Here is a 15586-nt window from a genome sequence, read left to right as displayed (position 1 = left end):
CTTTGCCTGGGTCCTGCCAAGGTTATTAATATCGCCACCAGTGCTAGAGGTTTCAGCACTCCTGCAGTTTCTAGCCACCACTGGAGGGGCTTTGTGCAACTATTTCCTAAAGTTGCCTGTATATCCTCCGGTTAAAATTCCCGCTGGCCTTTCCCCTGCTGGGTTTCCAACTCACCCTTTTCGAGCCGACAAGCCACCGCTCTAAGCTGAGCCACCGAGCGAGGCCTTGGTTTTTTTGTTGTTGTTATTTTTGGTTAATTCTCCAGATTGGGTGGATCTTGTTGATTCCACAGTGTCCTGGGAGGTTTGCACACCTGCTTATACTATTTTTAACTATACTTGCTCCTTCTTCTGGCACTTTTTGGCCCTCTCTCTCTGCCTCCCCCCTTACATCAACCCTCCATGGTCAGCCATTTTTTTTCTCTCTCCAAGCCCTATTTCTAGCCAGATCTCCTGATAAGCCTTGGTGTAGGAGGTCCCCTGGGGACCCAGGTATTGTCAACACTGGTTTGAGTCAACTCAGAGCAGACAAGCACCCCAGGCCACACCAGCTCCCACAGCCAACAACTCTGCAGACCAGAGGTTTTACAAACATTGTTTTGTCAAACTTTAAAAAAGTAATCATGTGGAAATTGTTTTACAGAGACAGAGAGCGAGGCACACAATGGAAGAGTTTAGGCCTAAGTCAGGAGCCAGGACTCAGCCCTGTTCTCCCATGGTCCTGGCAAAAACAGCTACTTGAGCCATCATAGCTGTCTGTCAAGGTGTTACGCGTGGATATTGTAAATCTTATGAAGTATAGTGTCTTCTGAAAGTTTTGCAAACTACCATCTCCTTCAAGTGTCTCACCTTCCAGGAGTCTCATGGGAAGAATTAGAACAAGAACAGGTTCATGATAACACATTGTCCTACCAGGAGTAAGAAGAATTCTCAGAATACCAATGAAGAAACAGGTATTTTCACAAAATTTCTATCCCAGCACTGAGGAGATCAATGTTGCATCAACTGAGTTGAACAAATGGATGGAGATGTTCTTATGATATTTTTAAATTTCATTTCTTAAATTTCTACAGATAGAAAGAGAACAGGTTTCAGGATTTTCACAAATAAAATTCAAAGAAATTAGTCATTCCTGCCTGTGTCAATATCCCATTTCTTCCTTTTCTTCTGCCACTTTATGCAGTAATGTAGTTTAAATATTTTAATATCATAGTCTTAATATCAAGCAAAAATCAGAATGACTCCTACTGTGCAGGAGTATTGACAAGGGCTAATACAATAACCAAGTCACGAGATGCCAGTTCCATTCTTACATATCTTGCTTTTATGTTATGTTATATATGAACTATCAGATATAAGAAAAAGCATAAAATATGTGTTTTTCTGTTCTAGTTGGAATAAAAAATCAAAAATTTTGCTATAGTGATTCTTAAATGTATGTTAACTATAAAATGAACTCCTAAGCTATAAAGGAGAGCATTGACTAGAGTCATTAGATGTTATTTGATAAGAAATTATATCATGAGAAATGTCGACATTCCAATTGCACACACTTATCCTCATACACTTCAAAGAATATGCGTGACTATGCTAATGAAGATTCCCATCAACAGAGCATGTGGTACACAAAAAGGGAATAACACACAGCCATCAAAAGAATGAAATCTTATCTTTCTGCATTAATTTTGGTGCAACTGGATATGAGTATGCATACTGAAACAGATCATTCCAAAAGCAAATATAACTGGTAGTGCAATAGAGTTTTAAAATATATGACTTCATTGTAAAAATGTATAGGCACTCTAAAAAATACACATGGAATTGAAAGTCATTTAGCATATGAAGTGTTCCCATTGACTCTCATTTTTCCATGAAATTTTTGAGTCCCCATGGATTTCCAAAGCAATGTTGACAATAAAGATGGGAAAAAGGAAAAATCAGAAAGTGTTGACCTTCCAGAAAACACATATAACAATGCAGTTGGTTATTTACTTGAAGTGTACCCAGAGGAATGGATAATAATAATAATAATAATAATAATAATAGAAAGAAAACAGTGAACAGACTAAGCATGTTCTGCTTCATCCTCTGATAAATTCATCACAAAGTCTAACATTGAGGCGAGAGACGTGAAGTCACTGACACTGTTCAACTCCAAACCCGTGGGTTCCACCATCATTTATGAAACAACAGTCTTTTCAGAGCCTTCTAATGTCTGTGTTGAAGGCTGTAGATGAAGGGGTTCAGCATGGGGATGACCACAGTGTACATCACTGAGGCTGCTGCAGTTGAGACTGAACTTGGGACCGCACTGGCATTGAGGTACACGCCAATGACTGTGCCATAAAATAGGGAGACAGTCAAGAGGTGAGAGGCACAGGTGAAAAAGGCTTTATGCTTTCCCTGAGTTGATCAGATGACACGGATGGAGGAAATGATCTTAGAGTAGGAGTAGAGGATCCCAGAGAGGGGACCTCCTCCCAGCAGCATAGATATAATGCAAACCATGAGGGCATTAAGAAAAGTGTCAGAGCAGGCTCTGTCAACCACCTGATTCAACTCACAGAAAAAGTGAGGGGTTTCTATGTCTGTGCAGAAGCTCAGCCTCACCATCAGTAAACTCTGCATAAAGGCATTCAGAGCAGCAATGGCCCAGCACACCAGAATGAGCTGCACAGAGTCAGGGATTCATGATGACCATGTAGTGCAGAGGGTGACAGATGGCCGCAAACCAGTCATAGGCCATCACGGTCAGGAGAAAGTCATCCAGGCTTCCAAATGGCAGAGAGAAAGCCATCTGTGTGATGCAGCCTGAATAGCTTATGGCTCTGCTCTGTGTCTGGATTTTCACCAGCATCTTGGGGATGGTGGTGGAGGTGAAGCAGGTGTCCACCAAGGACAGGTTGGCAAGGAAGAAGTACATGGGCGTATGGAGCTGAGAGTCAGACAGAATGGCCAGGATAATGAGCAGGTTCCCACTGACAGTGACCAGGTACATGGAGAGGAGCAGCCCAAAAATTAGGGGCTGCAGTGCTGGGTCCTCTGAGAATCCCAGGAGAAGGAATTCTGAAAGCTGTGTTTGGTTTCTCAGATTCATGTGGTGCACAACACTACCAGGAAGATGTAGTTGAACCTGAAGCATATTTATACAAAGAGAATTGCCAGAGTCGAGCTCCAGCCGAGAGTTCAGAGCTCAGAAAGGGTGCGTGGAGTCGGCGATAAAGAAAGACACAGACACTGACACTTGGTGCGTTCTCACAACAGCCCAAGAAAAAGCTGTCCTTTTTATTTACTCAAAACCTCACAAGCTTCTGCACAAGCAACTAATTATTCTATTTTTACTGCAAGACTAAGGGGGCATGTACAGACATTTGGTCACTCTGTCCACACTTCAAGGCTAAGCAGGTGTCCCTAGAGATAATTCTTTAAAACATTGTATTCATATTCTTCAAAGCAAGCCATTATTTATTCTTCAACAGTAGCCATGGAGCAGCAGCCAGGAGTCCAAGGCCAAGGCACATGCGATTACCTGCTAATCAGTAGTACATTCCTACCACATTTCTATTTCTACAATTTGCCCATTATTCAATGGGAAAATAGTTTACAAGGGAACAAATAGAAATCTAAAAACAAAAGTTACAAATATTAAATCCCCCTACAACTATAAACTCTACAATGCCATAAACAATGAAACAATAATCAAAAGCATTTTTCTTTAATAAAAGCATCCTTAATTCCTCTAGCTAAAAATTATAAAAGCGGCTAAAACAGCCACATTTTTTATGCTCCAAAAAAGTTGCGAAGACAGGCTAGCCTATGAGATAACAATAACTATATTTATTGCCATAGCAGTTTCAGCTCTCACTCCCATCACTTGCACTAATATTTAGGATATTTTCCTCCCAGAATGAGTGCTACATGTCTGGAACAAATTCTGAGGCAATGGTTAAGTACCCAATAAGGTGTCCAAAAATGGTATGGGCTTAATTGTACTCCCGTGTGTAAACTGTCAAAGGCCCACTCACCAAGACATTATTAGTGACATTAACTCTCAAGCTGACGTTAGTGGCAAAAGCCATCTCACAGGGGCAAACAATGCCTCAATAGATTACAGAATTCTTAGTGGGGTGCTTGAGTTTCCATGCAAAAAGGTGGTGAGCCTGCTTCAAGGTGGTCAGAGAGAAATACGCCGGGCCCTGCCAAACAGCTGGAAGCTCCCCCGGGCCCTGCCAATCAGGGGAGCTGTTTTCTTCACACCTTCTTGCCATCCACACCTACTGCATGGACCCCAGCAGAGAATGTAAATAACTGAGTGGAAATCCAAAATTCATGTGTTCCTGTTCAGAATGAGGCTTCCACATTTGGAGATGGCACAGGTTCCATTTTGCTCCTTCCTAGTGGGATCACTGATTAAGAATTCCGTCCCACTCTCAGTCTTTCCTAAAGCATCAAACACTTCTCACATTTAATGAGATATTTGACCCCTTAGAAATTTCTATTCATCAGTGTTTACCAATCCACTATATATTTTCCAAGGAAATGCATGAGCAGGTAATCAGGAGAAGTGATGTATGATATGTAGTTTTGTGTACATTAAGAGATACTGGAATGCAATTCTGCTTATTACAGATAAAACAATCTTAAGTGTGATCGTACAACTGGAGGGAGAAGTGCATCAATATGAGCAAATGGTTCAATCAGCTAGACAAGAGGACTCATAAAGGATGTCAAGTGAGAAGAACAACTCAATCTGGAGCAGGTTAGAAATATATGTAAAAGTGAATTATTAAGACTTATTGTGTAGAATCAAAGTTTTGTAGATTTTAATTGCAGTGGATTTTCAACTTAGGATGAGTTTGTGATTTGACAACAGAAAAAAATACAAGCTTTCACAAGTTCTCTTAAATATTACTAAGAAGGTCTATCAACCTGTCTTAAAAATGCAGCTAACAGGGTCTGGTGGCGTGGCATAGCGGCTAAAGTCCTCGCCTTGAATGCACCAGGATCCCATATGGGTGCCAGTTCTAATCCCGGCAGCCCCACTTTCCATCCAGCTCCCTGCTTATGGCCTGGGAAGGCAGTCAAGGATGGGCCAATGCTTTGGGACCCTGCACCTACATGGGAGACCCAGAAGAGGTTCCTGGTTCCTGGCTTCGGATCAGCGCAGCACCGGCCATTGCGGTGACTTGGGGAGTGAATCATCGGATGGATGATCTTCCTCTCTGTCTCTCCTCCTCTCTGTATAGCTGACTTTGTAATAAAAATAAATAAATCTTTAAAAAATAAAAAATGCAGCTAACAGATTAACTCATTTTTATGCTTGCATTTTGCAAAATAGATTACTCAAATTTTTTTTTTTAAGTAACTTGTAATTTAATAAGTAGGTAAAATGACATAGCAAGAAGAGCTGAGAGACTTGACATAGTCTAATTCAACTGTGAAATATGATTTCTCTGGTAACTTTCCTTTGTTAATTTTTTTTTAATTATTTATTATTTAACTTCAGTAATTACATTGTATTATGTGACACAGTTACATAGATACTTGGGTTCTCCCCACCCCTCCCCAAACCCTCCCACCATGGTGGATTCCTCCACCTTGCTGCATAACCACAGCTCAAGTTCAGTTGGATTACTCAAAATTTTGATTACCTCTTATAAGTATGGATTAGAATACTTTTGCACCAGACATTTTGGACCATAACTAAGTTATCTTTTATACATACCTTTTTTTTTTTTTTTTGCACTAAAGAACACTCCATGGGCCCGGCGGCATGGCCTAGAGGCTAAAGTCCTCACCTTGAACACCCCAGGATCCCATATGGGCGCCGGTTCTAATCCCAGCAGTTCCACTTCCCATCCAGCTCCCTGCTTGTGGCCTGGGAAAGCAGTTGAGGACGGCCCATTGGGACACTGCACCCACGTGGGAGACCCAGAAGAGGTTCCAGGTTCCCGGCTTCGGATCGGCGTGCTCCGGCCCGTTGCAGTTCACTTGGGGAGTGAAACATCGGATGGAAGATCTTCCTTTCTGTCTCTCCTCCTCTCTGTATATATGACTTTGTAATAAAATAAATAAATCTTTAAAAAAAAAAAGAACACTCCAAGTACATATCAAAGAATTTCATGGCAGAAAAAGAAAGGCTGTCAAAAATGGCCTATCTTTGTATGTAACAAGACAATAAAGACAGGAATAAAGCTCTCTCACCTGAGCACACCAGGAGAGTGTGAAATTGCAGGAGAAATGCAAGTGACTGGAATCCTTGAGTGTATCCAACTCACAGATGATGCAATATTTGTCAAGCAGGTGTCTTTGATAGAGCCCTTCTAATTGCATCATTAACATTGAATCATTTGAGAATGCAGATGAGAGCAGAGAGAAAACTCTTACACCTGTGTGTTCCAGCAGCTGCTCCTATCAGGATCTCCAAGGCAACATTTTCCCCTACCTGGCTCTTTCAGTACAGGGAGAGTCAGTTATAAAGCAAACGAGGAGGGTTGTGACTTAGTGTACAGAGGCTGTTCCAGGGCCAAGGGGTTGTCATTTCCCCTCCTCTAATTAGTTTTAAATCAGGAACAACTAACTGGAAAACTAACCCTAAACAAAGACAATTGCTTCTCTGCTCCAAAAGACCCCCAAATGCTGCAAAGTTGGCTCCATGTACTCTAGGCAGTTTAAGCCTCTCATCTCTGAGAGATGAACTTTTCTTGCCCTCATTTCTTTCTATTAGCAATGATCATTGAGCCAGGAGATCCAACATTTTCCTGCACTCTGACAATCGCTGAGATTTGTATTTGTAGTTAAGTATATGAGTCAACAACCCCAGGACTGTCTGGTGTGTTAGCTCAGGTGCTGAGTGACTCCTGAGAACGCACTCGCTGTCCATAGCCAGGGAACACTCCTGCTGTGTTCTGATTCACCTGCATGTAAACAGTGAATCTGGGGGACTAAACGTTCTCCTGAGACAAAGCAGAGCAAAAGAGGGAAGCTCTGGTACCTGAACCAGATGGGCAGCAAATGCCACAACCTGCCTGCTTCTTGACCAATATTGCATAGTACGAGGGAACATAGCAGTGGAGCACCTAACAGCTCCTGGTGCCTGCTCATTAGGCAGCTCCCTGACCTCTAAGCATCTGCTGGCCCCTGGGACTCTTGCCTGGACAGAAAGCAGGTATTTCCCAAGAGACCCTGATTGATTCAGGTGAATCCTCTTTCTGTTTCTCCTGCTCTGCAGCAATTGTGAATAGCGACCATTTATTTCCTCACCTTACAATGTTTTTCTTTGTAAAAGAAGCCAGTTACTAAAGACAATTCTGATTTTCCCTAAAAAGCCATAGTTAAATTTAGTAAAAAAAAAAAATGGTGTGATAATGGAAAAGGCATCTTATATTTGATTGTTGTTTCTACTCCTGTGAAAGTCTAGTGGCTAAGTCATTGCTTTGCATCTACTGGAATCCCATATGGATGTCAGTTCCTATCCAGGCTGCCCCCCCTTCCATCCAGCTCCCTGTTTGTGGCCTGGGAAAGCATTAGAGGATGACCAAAACCTTGGGAACCTGCCCCCATGTGGGAAACCTGGAAGAACCCTCTGGCTTCTGGTTCCTCAACAGCTCAGCTCTGGCCTTTGTGGATATTTGATTTTAAACCAGCCAATGGAACATATAAGATTTTTCTACATAAATATCTCTATATATCATATGACCTTTTTAATACAATTTTTAATTTTAATTTTAAAAATTGTAGGGGAAAACATGGGTGAGGAGGGAGTGTACTGTGGGAAGTATTACTATGTTCCTAAATGCCTACTGTGAGATTCATGAGACCTACTCATTTTATACAAATAAAATCAGGTGTTTTAAGTGTAATCCACACCTAAGATCCATTCTGCAAAATTAGCGCGGTGTACCTAAAATGGTCTTAGAATCAGAGATGACATGAACTACATAAACTTTAAATCGCATATATTGAATTTTTAGTCATTCATTTTCTGTGGAGTATTTGGTTTTAATGATGGGCATGTGCTAATATATAATCAGAATTAAATAAATATAAAACAAACAAATTCATATTTATGAGAATAATACTTTAAGAGAATAATACTTCCCACGGTACTCTTCCTCAATCACTCATTCTCACCATCCCTCTACCTTCATTTCTTACGCCAGTATGATCTTCACTCTGAGAATGTGGTCCAGCTTAGACATTATTACAGTGAAATGAAGTTCTTGAAATCTTTTGTAATTATGCAGAAGAGAATCTGAATGATGACCTATGTTAGTGCAGGTATAGCAAATAAGCATGTATGTCCATGCAGCCATGAATTCTACTACTAAATGCCAGATCAAATGCCAAACACAAGAAGCCGGGAATTCCTTGTCATGTACTCATTGTCACTACAAAATCAATATTACAGGAGTAGACAATGTATGCCTCATGGATGTGGAAGACCTGAGAGAGCTTTAGGTCTGACTCTGTGTTATGACTGCAGGTGGGATTTGAACCTTGACAACTCTCAACACAACAAGGCCTGTGTCTCTACCACACACCCATGCTTGGGTGATTCCAGGGACATGATCAAGACCAGCTTCTCTTTTCTAGGTTTGGGAAAAAACGTAGTAGGCCTGTGATATGACATAATGTGATTTTGTTTCAGCAGACAAAAATGTCTCCAGGAAGCAAAATCATCAATACTGGATTTGCCTGACTTTGATGCTTTTGTGTCTTGGGAACAACAATTCTACTGGACTAAAATTGCCTTATTGTGCAAAACAGCATCCCTTTGGGAAAGTGATGTGTGCAGAAGCTGAAGTCCCACGAGGAAACGTGTCTGATGAGCAGGCATAAGGAGCTGTGCACAGCTCTCCTGCCAGAGAGCTTGGCTGTCTGGGATTTGGTTTTGTCCAACTCAAGGACAGACACTTGGTTGCTTCCTGCCGCCTTGACTAAGGTCAGTGTTTCTGTCTCCATGTGGAAGCTCCTGTGCATATGTTTGCATTTCCAGTTAAAGACCTGCCTATCTGAGACCTCTCCAGTAAAGTCTAAAAATCTAATGGGTACAGTAGAAAGGGTCAGAGAACAATAAAGGAGAGCATTCACCTGTGGCCACTGGAGAGCCACACTATATAGACCTGGGTCAAGGGGGGGGGGGCAGGATGCAGGGAGGCCTGCTTGCCATCATAGAGTCTTCATTTGCCCAATATTTCACTGCCAACATATGGCTGAGGTGGTTGATTGACTTGTTCTGTCTTCTTTCTTTTCTTGGTTAGTGTTCTAAATCCGGCGTTCCGATTGGGGAGATTCCCCAAAGAAACTTTGTCTGAAGAGTTCCCAGACCAGATTCCTGTATGCACTAACAAGCACTGAGCCCAGCACAGTACATCGCCCTGATCAGCTGGTGGTTGCAATTGCTGGGTTGGTTCTGTTTTCAGTCCCGACTTCCACTGGAACCAATGGGTTTTGCAGTCTAGCCAGGTTCCGCCTAGCACAGACTTGGCTCTCACATAAACCAGTGGGAGCTGCAGCCTAGTCAGGGCGACCCACAATAACCCCCACCTGGCCCGCCCCCTATCCTGGTTTGCCAGTATGTGTAAAGCAGGTTAGTCCAGTCTGTCTCACATCCCATTCGGCTCTCATACATGTCGATGGGTATTGAAGCTTAGTTCCATCTAGCCAGCTCAACTCTCCAGCCTTCACGTATGTTGTTGAGTGCCTCTCTGTCTAGCCACCCCAGACCCTGCCCTAGTTTTTGTGCCCTCCTGTCTGAGTGGTAACCCACCCACGGCCAATGGGACTGGGGAGGGGTGTGACCTCCCTAGGAGATCTGACTGAGCTCTGGGTCCTGACTTGTTTTGGTCTGCCTTAAGGAAAGTGTTGTTTGAGGTATATCTTCCAGGAAAGAAAAACGTATGCTGATGCTACAAAGAATAGAACTGATACCTTGGGTTATCTTGGTAGAAGGGGTGAAGGAGATAATAATTTCCAGGGGAATCGTTTGGGCTTGAGACTAAGAAAAACCTTAGTGAATCCACACTCTTAATCAAATGGTTCTAACGGATACCTCTATCACATTTCACAATTTTTTTTTTTCCACCAGTGTCTGGAAAATCCTCTAAAGTAGATAATCTCTCAGGACAGAATCACACCATACCCCATTTCCTATGGCAAGGCAAAGAGACTTGAAATGGATAACATAAGGAACTCCACAACGTATAAAAACACACAGAGACTGAGTAATGTGCTCCCAAATGAACAGTGGGTCACAGAAAAATCAAAAGGAAAATAAAATTTCCTGGACATTAATGGAGATCACAACAGAGCATACTAATGACTGTGGGGATCTAGAAAGCAACATGAAGAGGAAAGCTCACTGCTGCTGGTGCCTACATCAAATGTAAAGGACTCAAGTAAATGATCTATCAATCCATCTCAAGAAACTAAAAACAGAAGAAAAAGCAAACCCAAATTTAACAGTAGTAAAGAAATCATTCAAATTCAAGGGAAAAGCAACATTGAAACCAAAAAAGATTTTTAACAAATCAATGAAATGAAGAGCTGGGGTTCTTTTGAAAATATAAATAAAACTGATCTGACATTGGCCCAACAAACAATATCTCTATGGAATATATGTCCAAAGAAAATGAAACTTGGATTTCTAAGACATCCCTGTGCTTCCCATGCCCAGGGAAGCATAATGCACCACAGTTAAGTTGTGAAATGAAGCTTCATGTCCCTATCAATGCATGAATGGTTTCTAAATGTTGGAATTAAATGAAATAAAATTCTGTTCAGTCCTAAAAAGGAACTCTCACCAGACATCATCGATGCCTTGTGATAAATGAAATGAGCCAACACAGAAAGCGAACCAATGAATCTTCACTCTAACTGGAATCCTATCAAGTGGGTCTCATAGAAGAACATGGTACAGCAGTGGTTAGCAAAGGCCCTGGAAAGTGGGCTGGAGGGAAGGCCAATGGGCATGAAGTCATAGCTGGACATAAGGACTAAGTTCTAGTGTCTACGGTTCAGTTAGTTAGCTACAGTTAACAATAACGAACTCTGCATTTCCAGGTAGCCAGAAGAGACAGGATTTCAAAGATCCAAAATCAAGGAGATGATCAGTGTTTAGGGTGCTGGAAAAGCTAATGTTCAGATCATGACACCAACACATACCCACACCCAAACATTACATCATCCCAATAAACAGTAGGATAAAGATGAAAGTCTACAAATAAGTGCATGTCTTCTAACTTACAAGTACCTAATACTGAGGAACTGAATGATATGCTTCCATTTGTCCTATAATTTCTTTTCATTCTCATTAAATGTTTTTTTAGCATGGAATTTTCAATTAAATGATTATATGAAAGGAAGATAAATCTTCCACATGCTGTTTCAATCCCAAAGCCAACAGTGGCCAAAGTGGGCAAAGCTGGAACCAAGAGCCTCGAATCTAGTCAGTCTCCCAGGTGAGGGTTAGGGACTTAGCCACTCAAACCATCACCTGCTTCCTCTGACCGTGTGTCACAGCAGGCTGTGGATTAGAAGCAGTGTCTGGACTTAACCCAGGGACTTCACTGTGAGTGGTGGACATTCCAATGACGTCTTATTGGCTGCATCAAGAAGCCACTGCAATTTTTCCTCTTCTCAAAGAACATGCCTTGCAGACATTGGAAACTGTGTTCCTTAGGGAACTTAATACTTTCTGTTTTCTCTTAGTCCTTGGAGAAACAGTTAACTTTAGAAAAATAAACATCAAGGAGATGTGCCCTCTGGGAAGCAAAATTCACCGAGCAGGAAGAATCAGGCGTTCGTTTCACATCATTCCTAATTTGGTCTCAGGGGAGCACAGAGTCAGCAGGGACATTCCTTTTTGCATGGAACAGTGATCCCATAGGATAAATGGGGTGCCCGGGGAGGGAACACAATGACAGATGTACCTGATAAGCAGAGGCAGAGAGCTGTGACCATTGTCTGGCTTCTGTCTCTAAGAGTGTGCACCGCATGGCTGGAAAGGGGAGGAAGATGCTCTGGTTGTTCTGAGTCCTTTATCACCCCCACCATCTTTCCAGCAAACAACCCCAGTCTCTGTCATCAGTCACCCAGAGAGGAATCTCACTGCCTTCCAGGAAGTCCATCACGGTGAGTCTGAGAACCCAGTGGACACTGCAGAAAAGTCTCAGAGAGGGAGCTGAGGACACTCAGCTGCAGTCCCCAGGTGGACAGGCCAGTCCATGACCCATAAAGAGATAGAGTGTGCATGAGTCAGCTTCATGCAGCATACACGGTATTTGCTTGTGATGTTAAAGAACAGAAGTGTGCATGCTCATGGCAGATAATGAAAGGAATCTGTGGATGTGCTGGCAGAACAAGGACGCCAGCACGTTAAGGATGAAAAAGAAGGGAAAGGCAGGGTGGCAACTCTCAAGGGATATAGATGATAGGCAGCATATTTTCTGTTGCTAAAATGTACCTGCTCTGTTCTGACTTTATTTGAAAATGAAAGAGAGAGAGAGAGAGACTCTACTAGCTCACTCACCCAAATGACAGTGGGGGGAGAGAGAGAGATTATGATTGTCTGCTGGCTCACTTCCCCAAATATCAGTGACAGTAAGTAACAGTTCCAGACCAGAGCCAGCAGTTGGGAGTTCCATCCAGGTCTCCCACATGGATACCAAAAAACAGACTTCCTAACCCACTATCTGCACCTTCCCCAGGTAGAAGAAGAACAGAGCCTGAACATGAAATCTGGCCAGCAAGAAGAAGAAAATACTGTTCAATGAACAGAGTCTCAGAAACTGAGTCAGAACCACCCCAGGATACTGATATCACATTATGACAGTACAGTATGGATTCTATACATCAGCAGTGTGAATAGTGACTTGCAAAACACAATCAGGTTTTTATGTTCCCATTCTAGCTGTCACTTTGATCACATGGAACCAGGCAATGAAACCCATTTGTCGAAACTATTTCTCCTGGGATTCACTAAGGACCCAGCACTGCAGCCTGTCATCTTTGGGCTCTTCCTCTCCATGTACCTGGTCACTGTAAGTGGAAACTTGCTCATCATCTTCGCCATCCTCTCTGACCCCCACCTCCACACACCCATGTACTTCTTCCTTGCCAACCTGTCCTTCTCTGACATCTGCTTCACTTCCACCACCATCCCCAAGATGCTGGTGAACATCCAAACGCAGAGCAGAGCCATCAGCTATACAGGCTGCATCACACAGATGTTCTTCTTTCTTCTTTTCATTGGGTTGGACAACTGCCTCCTGGTTGTCATGGCCTATGACCGGTTTGTGGCCATCTGTCACCCCCTGCACTACACAGCCATTATGAACCCTTGGCTCTGTGTGCAGTTGTTTCTGGTGTGCTGGACCATTAGTCTCCTGCACGCCTTGTTGCACAGCTTAATGCTTTTACGGCTGTCTTTCTGCACAGACATAGAAATTCCACATTTTTTCTGTGAGCTGGACCAGGTGGTCCATAGAACCTGTTCTGACACCTTTCTCAATGACCTGACGATCTATGGTGCGTCTGTGCTGATGGGATGTGGGTCCCTGGCTGGGATCCTGTTCTCCTACTCTAAAATTGTCTCCGCCATCCGTGCCATCACCTCAGCTCAGGGCAAGTATAAAGCTTTTTCCACCTGTGTCTCTCACCTCTCTGTCGTCTCCTTGTTTTATGGCACAGGACTGGGTGTGTACCTCAGTTCTGCAACTGCACACAACTCACACTCAACAGCCACAGCCTCGGTGATGTACACCGTAGTCACCCCCATGCTGAACCCCTTCATCTACAGTCTCAGGAATGAAGACATCAAGAAAGCCCTGAAAGGAACTTTTGGATGGAAGCCATCAACGAATCAGGTGTCTTAGGGCTGAAGAAGTGCCAAAAATTGCAAGAATCGATACTTCAGAGCCAGAAACCCTTACTAGAGGAATCACTTTCAAAAGCATAATTGTCTCCTCTGTTTCTATCCTGGATTTCCCATTATGTTGATTTCAAACTCTTCGGTACCACTCAAGGAACTCACTAACCTTCCTCCATTCTCCCCCACTGGTATTTTCCCCGAATCACTTCCTAACACTGAATCAGAACGATTTGGAAACTCCCATTTGACTTGCAGCACTGTGAGAATATTCTAAGCATGCTTCCCTTCTTGTCTGTTGTACTGAGTAGCGTCTTGTAACTGAAAAATCAGCCATGTGTTAACAATGCTCCTAATGTCAGAATAAATATAAGAAATGCTAGCTCATTGCCAAGACTTGCAGCACACGAGCATCTAAAGCCAGTTTACTTAGTGACCCTGATTCCCGTGTCTTTTGCTACTTCCAAGCCTTGTCCTAATTATGTGGGGTGTAATGTATTTGTGTGTTTGATGTCTTGTCATTATGTTTGAGTCTCAATTGGTGGACCCTGGATCTATTTCAGGTCCTTGCACACCGTGACCATCCCGGATGCCATAGGAGCAGATTTCCACCCCTTTCTTAGGTAAATATATTTGCACCTTGAAATGCTACCAATACTTAAATGATGTATTCTATTTTATTAAGTTTTGTTTTCATTGGAAACACATATTTATAGAAAGAAGGATGTACATAAAGAAAGATCTTCCATCAGCTGCTTCACTTGCAAGTGGCCGCAATGGCCAGACCTGAGCCCATCCAAAGCCAAGAGCCAGGAGCCAGGAGCCTTCTCAGGTCCCCCACACAGTTGCAGGGTCCCAAGGTTTGGGGCTGTTCTCTATTGCTTTCCCAGGATACATATAAGGAGCTGGGTGGGAATGGGGGCAGCCAGGATAGGAACTGGTGCCTATATGGGATCCTGGTGGATGCAAGGTGATGATGCAGGCACTAGGATCGGTATGCATAATGCTCTTGTGTTACACAAAATTTAATGCAAAATGATAAGATTTCATTGTCTTTTTGATGTCTGTGTTGTCTTGCATCATATATGCTTACCACATGCATGGTTAATGGGAATCTTCATTAGTATAGCCATCATACATGCTCTTTGAACTTCATGAGGTTTAAGTGTACAGAATTGAGATGTCCACAAGTCTCAGGATATAACTTCTTGTTAAATACCATCCTATGGCACTATTCAATGTTCTCCTTCTTAGTTTAGTAGCTTATGTTTCACATAACATGCACTTTAGTTTCATTACATTAAATGATTTCTGTGGAGATCACTGAATCAGGCTCTGTGGACACCTACTATGGCATGGGATACCATGTATCCAATTTTAGGGCAGGATGAAACTCTGATCTTTGTCTATCATTCCTATGTGTATCCTACTCCCAAATAGCACACACTTTGGTACCAGAATGTAGTGTGTGACTACTAAGTTGGTTTCTTTCTAGTATGAAATCTTGCCCTGGAGACCAAGTATGCAATTTGCATTCTCAGATATCAGTCATTCACAAAAATGAGACTGTTACTCCAAAAATTCTCATGCCTGTCCAGGATAGTGTCAGTCAAAGAGATTTCCTTTAAATAGATAGGAATCAGAAAACATGTGCAATAAAGGAAATACAATTTTTCATTCCAGATAGCTTGTGTTTGATAGTATTCTGCTCTCCTG

The 15586-nt window shown here is 42.6% G+C and overlaps 1 protein-coding gene and 1 pseudogene across 1 annotated transcript; one reads left to right on the top strand and one right to left on the bottom strand.

Annotated features, from left to right (window-relative positions):
- Positions 1 to 2208: 2208 nt before the first annotated feature.
- LOC131481122 (olfactory receptor 7A10-like) lies at positions 2209 to 2923 on the bottom strand (annotated as a pseudogene).
- Positions 2924 to 12929: 10006 nt separating this feature from the next.
- On the top strand, positions 12930 to 13877 carry LOC101527030 (olfactory receptor 7A17-like). Its single transcript, XM_004599031.2, has one exon. The coding sequence runs from the start codon at positions 12930 to 12932 to the stop codon at positions 13875 to 13877; it is 948 nt and encodes a 315-aa protein (XP_004599088.2).
- The last annotated feature ends 1709 nt before the right edge of the window (positions 13878 to 15586 follow it).

This window comes from Ochotona princeps, chromosome 9 (genome assembly GCF_030435755.1).
Source record: "Ochotona princeps isolate mOchPri1 chromosome 9, mOchPri1.hap1, whole genome shotgun sequence".
NCBI classification, from domain to species: domain Eukaryota; kingdom Metazoa; phylum Chordata; class Mammalia; order Lagomorpha; family Ochotonidae; genus Ochotona; species Ochotona princeps.
The sequence above is the reverse complement of the archived record's forward strand: the minus strand, read 5'-3'. Positions and strand labels throughout refer to the sequence as shown.